This window comes from Vicugna pacos, chromosome 4, assembly GCF_048564905.1.
Source record: "Vicugna pacos chromosome 4, VicPac4, whole genome shotgun sequence".
Classification (NCBI taxonomy): domain Eukaryota; kingdom Metazoa; phylum Chordata; class Mammalia; order Artiodactyla; family Camelidae; genus Vicugna; species Vicugna pacos.
This window is the reverse complement of record NC_132990.1, coordinates 69,079,371-69,087,071: the sequence shown is the minus strand read 5'-3', so window position 1 is coordinate 69,087,071 and position 7,701 is coordinate 69,079,371. Positions and strand designations below refer to the sequence as shown.

General features: G+C 47.6%; 1 protein-coding gene across 1 annotated transcript; it reads left to right on the top strand.

Moving 5' to 3' along the window:
• Positions 1-252: 252 nt before the first annotated feature.
• PDCL (phosducin like) lies at positions 253-7,124 on the top strand. The gene is made up of 4 exons (XM_006205538.4): positions 253-439; positions 1,831-2,007; positions 4,324-4,505; positions 6,417-7,124. Exons 2-4 carry the CDS (start codon positions 1,836-1,838, stop codon positions 6,966-6,968), a joined length of 906 nt encoding a protein of 301 aa, XP_006205600.1. The 5' UTR covers positions 253-439; positions 1,831-1,835; the 3' UTR covers positions 6,969-7,124.
• The last annotated feature ends 577 nt before the right edge of the window (positions 7,125-7,701 follow it).

The window sequence follows — 7,701 nt, the reverse complement described above, 5'->3', positions numbered from 1 at the left end:
TAACGTCCGAGTCTGTCTTCTGTCTTAATAGACGTGATGTGATTAGAATCGATAAATAGTATATGTGGAATGTATTCGGAAACTTCAAAGGTAACCAAATTGTCCTTATTGCTCAAAGCTGGGCATACCTAGCGTGGCTCTTCGAATTAAAACAAAAAGAAAGCAAATATAAGCGTATTATTATTACCGAGATGTTTGTCCCAAAGTTGGACCCGTAGCTTCTCCCTCGGCCGCCGGGAGAGGCCCCCTCTGATTGGGCAGCGTGTATCCGCGCTGACGCAGGAAGGCCGCCTCATTGGTCCCCGCAGTCGGGACTCCGGCGGCTTTTCTCTTAGTGCTCAGGGTGCCGACCCACTTCTCTTCCTCCAACCGAGCGCTCCTTTCCTTCCTTAGTGCCCGGAGTTGCCAGCCTGAAGGGGTCCGGATTGAGCTAGGCCAGGTAACTGCACTGAGATCAGCCGGGAAGAAGCGGCAGGTCTGGAATACCGGTGGGAGGTGATGGAATAAAGGTGGTCGGAGAGCCTGCGTTAGACGGCCTTGTCAGCGCGCTCCCTCGACCCTCTTCCCTTTCCTGCCCCGCCTCCTCTGCCGGCCCCACCCTCGGGCTCCCCCGAAGGTCCCGCGCCTCTCCACCGCCCTTCCGCTGGTGCCGCCCTCGACTTCCTAAGGCCCCGCCCCCGCGAGCCCTCCCTCTGGCCTCGCCCTCGACTCCTCCCCCAAAGGCCCCGCCTCCTGCACCAGCCCTCCGGCTGGCAGTGCCTTTCCAGCTTCCTCCTCAGCGGCCCCACCCTCACCGAGCACACAGCTCACCCAGCCTCTCTTCCCACCCTGCCCCTTCTTGGCTCCTCTGCCTCTTTTAAGTGATGTTCGGCCTTCTGAATCCACCTCCCGCCACCTCGGACTCTCCCCTGGCCTTGTACTTGCACATTTTTCTCAATTAACCCTGCCACTTTCGCCCTCCTCTCTCCATCTGACTCCCCGGGTGCCCGGATTCCCCTACTCTTACAGCCTTCCTCTACATGAGCTTAGCAAAGCCTTGTATTGGAATCTAACAGGCTTTAGTCAAGGAAGCATAGTATTGGGATCCTTCAAGGGAGGCGTGCTAGCGTTCCAGCCCCTCCTTGTGGGATCAGGAGCGGGCCTGTGAGGGACCAAGCTGTTCCTTTCTCCCAAAACGTCCCAGGCTGCTTCTGATGCAGAAGCTTGGCTCTAACCATTGTCCTTTAAACACTTGGGAATTAATAAAATCTTGTCATGGGCCCTTCCCTTATTTAACCAAAGTTGGTAGGGCTTCAGAGCCCATCCATCCACCGTTGATGTGATTGCCTTAGGCAAACGGTGACTCGGCATCACACTCTTGATGCTTCTTTTTGGAGTTTTTCTTGAGAATTCTTACCCAATTTTTCAATTACCAGCAGTCTTACTTGGTAGGTACATTTAAAACTATGTGTAGGTACATCCTTCATCAGTCAGTAGATTCCGCCAAGCAACACACTAGTGCAGTGTGTACTATTCAGAAGACAGTGACTCACACCCTCAGTCTCTTGGAGTTAGGAATCCCTGGGGTCTGGTGCCAACTCCACCATTTGCTGTAAAAGTTGGTAGAGAAACTTTCCTCATCTGAGCCTCAGTTTTACCTTTTACAGAGAGAGCATTGTAAACCCTGTTACACAGGGTCGTGGTATGGATTTGTTGAGATCCAGCTTATGAAAATAATTACTTTTAGGGGCCCATAAATAGTAGGATCTGAGCACAGGTGAGCCCCCCCAGTTCTGATTCGTGTCTGTCTGGTTCAAGCCAGCGAAGAGCCTGCTGTGTCTCCCTCTCCAGGCACCATGACGACCCTGGATGATAAGTTGCTGGGGGAGAAGCTGCAGTACTATTACAGCAGCAGTGAGGATGAGGACAGCGACCACGAGGACAAGGACGGAGGCAGGGGTGCCCTGGCCGGCAGTTCCATGTCCGCAGATGCTGAGCTGGCAGGCGAAGGCATCTCAGTTAACACAGGTACTGGCAATCCCTGCGCTCTGGAAACAGGTTTAAAAAATCTCCATTAAATACCATTAAATACGTATCAGAAGTCTTACGATGACTTCTCCCTAATTTCAGTCCCGCCTCCAGAGATAACCTAATGTTACCATTTCACTGTGCACACTTCTAGCCATTTCACTGCACAACACGAATATGTATGCATGGCACCATGCTGATGATTCAAACAGGCTGGCCTGCCTTTGAATTCAGCTTCTCAAATTAATAGGTATTTGGTATCACATAAATCATGGGTATGAGTGTACTGGTAATAAATTCCTAGAAATGGCATAGTTGCACTTTTACATTTTATTATTTCCAAACTGCTGTCAGTTGAGGTGGCACTGGTTTGTAGTTTAAGCAGCAGTATGATATTTCCCCATATACTTGACCTGCTGTGTTATCAGCCTTGTTCATCAACTCACTGTAGTTTTATTTTCTGTCTTTTTAAGCGTGACATTGAACTTTCCTAATTTTAAAGGATATTTTCCTATTCTTTGCTTTTTGGAATTGAGTAGTTGGTCTTTTTCTTCTTAAGGAACTGTATGTTAAGAAAATTAATCTGTGATATGAGTTGCAAGTATTTCTACCAGTTTGTTGTTTGTCTTTTGTTCTTTTCCTGGCAGGAAGTTTTTTTTTTATTGTCATGTGCTTGAAAGTATTATTTTATAGTTTCTTAGTTTTCTTACTTAAAAGGCCTTCACTCGAAGATTATAAAAAGGCGCTCCCATGCCCCCCATTTTTTTTTCAGTATTTTTATTTTTGTCTTTTAACATTTAACTATTGGTTCATCTGGAATTCATTTTGGTACAACGTATGTGGTAGGGCTCCAACTTAATTTTTTTATATTGCTACCCGGCTGTTTCTACATCGTTTATTGTTTTCTCCATTGTTTTGAAATGTCCGTTTTATCATGAAAAATGAATTTCTGTTTATATTTGGTGTTTAGCTGTGCTTGTGGTGTCTTCCATTGATTTGTCTTTTACCATGCTGTGTCACACTGTTTTTAATTATTGTGTTATAATATGTTTTAGTATCTGGTAGGTCTAGTCCCCACAAAATACTCTTCGGTGTCATTATCTTCCTAACTTTTGCTTTCTTACTTTTTCCAAAGCAAATTTAGGAGCATGCACATGTGTGTAATCATGTAATTTCATTGGAACTGCATTCACATATAGATTAATTTAGGAATAATTGGTACCCTTGTGATGATGGATCTTCCTAGTCAGGAATGTGGTGTTGCCTTTCTGTTTATTCAGGTCTTTCTTCGTGTTTCTTGGTAGCATTTTAACGTTTTCTTCATGCAGATTTTTATATTTTTTTCCATGGTAACGAATGACCTCCAAGTGCTGTCAATGGCTTGTGACAGAAGAGGTTTATTTCTCCAGCATGTTACATGCTGCCTGTGTGGGTCAGCGGCAGCTCCGCTTCTGCTTCAGATGTCCTATCATTGTGGGAACTAGGCTGAAGGAGCAGCCCATTTGGGACACACTGTTTTTATGAGCAAGTGTGGAGTGCAAGAGAGGGCTGGAGGAAACATGTAATGGCTCATTAAGTTTTTGCTCAGAATCCACTGGCCACAGCAAGTCCCACGGCCAAGCCCAGCGCCAGGCTGGGGCTACAGGTACTCATCCCACAGGAGGAACCATGGGTCCCGTGGCGAGGGGCAGGGCTCTACAGCCTGGGGGCAGCAGGGTTTAGTGGGAGCTTGAATAACAGAACAGCCTGCCACAATCTTGTCATAAAAAGTCGGCTAATACGGAAGGGTAGAAAGAAAACAGTAGACGTTCTCTCCCACCAGTCCCCTTCTATCTCACTTCCTAGAGACAACCACTGTTAACAGTGATCCTCCCGGCCCTTTTCCTGTGAGCATACACATGTACACGCACATTGACAGCCACTTATGAGTATTTATACGTGCACATACAGGTCTTTCTCTAAAAATTGGAGGATCATACCATGATACTGTCCTGCATTTTGCTCTTTTTTTGTGACCTAATGTGCTTGAACATTTTTCAGGGCAGGGAACATACAGCTACCTCATTCTTTCTAAGAGTTGCTTTCTCTTCCTTTGAGTAGATGAATCTTTATTTAACGTATCTCCTAATGTGGGGCCTTAGCATGGCCCTTTAATTATCATAGACCGAGCTGCCATGGACATGATTGTGTGTAGACCACGCTGCCCTGTGTGAGCGTCACCATGCTGTCGCCAGAGCAAGCTTTAGACAGATGTGAGCTGGCCCCTGATTCCGTGCTCGTTCTTCTTGGTCACCGCCACGGTCACCCCCAACTCAGGTCCAAAAGGCGTGATCAACGACTGGCGCCGCTTCAAACAGCTGGAGACGGAGCAGCGGGAGGAGCAGTGCCGCGAGATGGAGAGGCTGATCCAGAAGCTGTCCCTGAGCTGCCGCTCCCATCTGGACGAAGAGGTGGAGCAACAGAAACAGAAAGACCTCCAGGAGAAGATCAGTGGGAAGGTAACTCGAAGCACCCAGGCATTTCTAGAAACCTCCCTGGTGGCTGGAGCCGGGGTTAGTGATTCAAGAGGTGGAGCAGGTTTGATTTGGCCTCCAAAGAGCTGTGCAGTGCAGGGGAAAGTATAGAGTCTTGTCACAGCTCATACACACTGGGGTTTGAGTCTCAGCTCTGCCACCAGCAGCTATGGGGAGTGTCTCTTCCATCCTGAGTCTGGTGTGTCTTTGGTTAAATGAGGTCAGTCTCCCAACCTCAACCACCCAGGGTTGTGGGTACAGTGCCCATCACAGTGCCTGGCCTGTTGAAAGTGCTCAGTAAGTTTCCAGTCTTTTATTGCGGGCTTACCTTGGGCCAGAAATAAACCTCTGAGGTGGGAGGTGTTATCCCCATTTTACAGATGGGGAAACCAAAGCTGAGAGACGGGAGGGCACTTGCTCAGGGCGGTGCATCTAGTACGTGCTAATAGGAAGTGGGATTCTAACCCAGATTTTCCTTCTCTGTCCATGATGTTGCTATTTCACCTGAAGCCTGTTCATTAGAATAAATTCTGTTCACTAGAATAAATAATGAGGCAATCGAGTAGAAGCAAGCAGACACTCTGGGAGATATTTGGAACTAGGTCCCTGATTCTCTTTACCTTCCTGGTATCAGAAGGACTCTTATTTCCCCCATACTCTGACCACGATGGATGTCTAGCAGTGCCTGAGATCATTTGGCTACAGCCTAAAGCGGCTCTTGGCTGGAAATAACCACCAGGGTCAGGGAGCAGATAAGAGGATTAAGTGAGGAGTCATTTGCCTTGACCAGGAGGAGGATTTCAGGGCATTAGACTCCAGCAAAGACCGTAACAGGTCAGAAAGAGCCACTCTGATGGGAGAGCCACGAGAGGGAAAGAAGGATGGTACTGGCTGTGACGCAGTGACAACATGTGTTCTGGTCCAGTGTGGCCCCCCCAGCCCCACCCTCTCATCTGTGCCAGGGTAGGTGGAGCTGAGCTTTGTCACAGAAGCAGGGATGTCTTGCTGCACCAGGGCAGGAGGGGGAAGATGTGTTTGTAAGTCGGTTTCAGGACAACATGCCCACTGTTCACAGAGCCTCCTTACATTGAGGAAGAGACCAGATGGAGCAGAATATCCCGTGGTCACATGGGGCTGTCCTAGCAAGGCTGTCCCTGTCCTGCTGGGTTGCTGCAACAGAACAGGACTAGAAACTGCCTGAATGCCAGAAAGAGGGGAGTGGTTAAGCAAAACAGGGCACGTTGTGTATAATTTTACAAAGAGTATTTGGACACATGAGGAATAATTTATGATATAATAGTGCTTGCTAAGTGGCAGAAGCAGGTTGTACCTTAATTGGTACACCCACAACTGCTGTTATAAAAGCAGAAACGATTTCAGCATGTGACTGGTAATAAAAAGAGAAACACATTTTCAGAGAGTGTATGACTGTATATTTTGTGTGTGGGGCAGGTTGGGGGAGGGTGATGCAGGGCAGGGATTATGAATGTGAAAGTTCCTCAATGTCCTGTTGTCTTCTCAACAGAAACAAGACAGTGAATGAAATAATCAACCCATTGTCAAGACTGACAAAAAGACAAAAGCTCATGAAGTGATATTATCCGATGCTGCCTGTTTGGATGGGGAGGCACTATGACTCAGTCATTGAAAGCCTCGGTTTTTAAAAAATCTAGTTTGAATCCTGGTCTTACACTTGTTACCTGTGTGAACTTGTATAAATAACCTCAGGTCTTACAACCTCATTTGTAAAGAGGGGGTAATAAAAGTCCCTTCCTGACGGGGTTGTCAGAAGATTTCGGTGAGATATAGTGCACACAGAGCATTAGCGTGCCGCGTCATGTCTCTTGGGTACCTCGTGTAACTGTTCGGTTTGCTCCCTTGCTGGTCCTCCCGCAGATGACTCTGAAGGAGTTTGCTATGATGAATGAGGACCAAGACGATGAGGAGTTCCTGCAGCAGTACCGGAAGCAGAGAATGGAAGAGATGCGGCAGCAGCTTCACAAGGGGCCCCAGTTCAAGCAGGTCTTTGAGATCCCGAGTGGAGAAGGGTTTTTGGACATGATTGACAAAGAGCAGAAGAGCACCCTTATCATGGTCCACATCTATGAGGACGGCATCCCGGGGACCGACGCCATGAACGGCTGCATGATCTGCCTCGCGGCGGAGTACCCGGCTGTCAAGTTCTGCCGGGTGAAGAGCTCGGTGATCGGGGCCAGCAGCCGCTTCACCAGGAACGCCCTGCCTGCCCTGCTGATCTACAAGGGGGGCGAATTGATTGGCAATTTTGTTCGCGTCACTGACCAGCTGGGGGAAGATTTCTTCGCAGTGGACCTGGAAGCTTTCCTCCAGGAGTTTGGGTTGCTCCCAGAAAAAGAAGTCTTGTTGCTGACGTCTGTGCGTAACTCTGCCACCTGCCACAGCGAGGATAGCGATTTGGAAATAGATTAAACGGCTGGTCTCGTCGCATAGATTTCTCATTGTTGGGGCTGGAAGACGCACGTCTGTGTGTTTATTTCTGTTCTTTTCTGCGTCTTCTGACTTTTCAGCCGTTCTTTGTAGTCCCTCTTAGGATACATACAGTCAAGAAGTTCTCAGATTAAATCAGAAAGCTGAATCACCTTGTGGCCAGCAATAACGTGACTTAACATTGTATAAAGAGGAAGCCAGGCTTTTGAACTGTTTGCTTAAGATTCTCTACCATAACATCTCTGTTACTGTTTCCAGTCAATATTTACATAGCATCCTAAAGACAGTGTCCTGGAAATTGTCTTCAGGTGATCCCAGAGGCCTCTGCCAGGTCCGGGAGTATAATTCTATAGTTAGTGTGTTTCTTGCAACATAAATAATGCATTTACTTCATCAAATGATTGTAAATTATATTTACTTGTAATCAGATCCATAGCCCTAGGAGGCAGTTAAATTTCTTCCCCCCAGACCCTCTTCTCTCCTAGGGTCTTACTTCAAGGTTCCGGACCACATGTGTCTGCCCCATCAAGAGGGGTGACCTTTGCTGCAGGGGCCGACGTCCTGCTTGAGCATAGTTGAGTTTACAGTAGGAGGAAGGATCGAGGTGGCCTGCCCTCTTGACGCTGGAAGATCAGTTTAACTTAAAAATTAGAGCTAGGATGGAGCTGGAAAGTCTTTTTAAAGGAAATTACTCCTGCTCATCTGTTTCCCTGTT

Bases quoted from the DNA above. Each gene is read 5' to 3' on its own strand.
- PDCL (XM_006205538.4), top strand. From the start codon at position 1,836: ATGACGACCCTGGATGATAAGTTGCTGGGGGAGAAGCTGCAGTACTAT. The intron at 2,008-4,323 runs GTACTGGCAATC...CCCCCAACTCAG, and splicing joins AGGCATCTCAGTTAACACAG to GTCCAAAAGGCGTGATCAAC. The intron at 4,506-6,416 runs GTAACTCGAAGC...GTCCTCCCGCAG, and splicing joins AGGAGAAGATCAGTGGGAAG to ATGACTCTGAAGGAGTTTGC.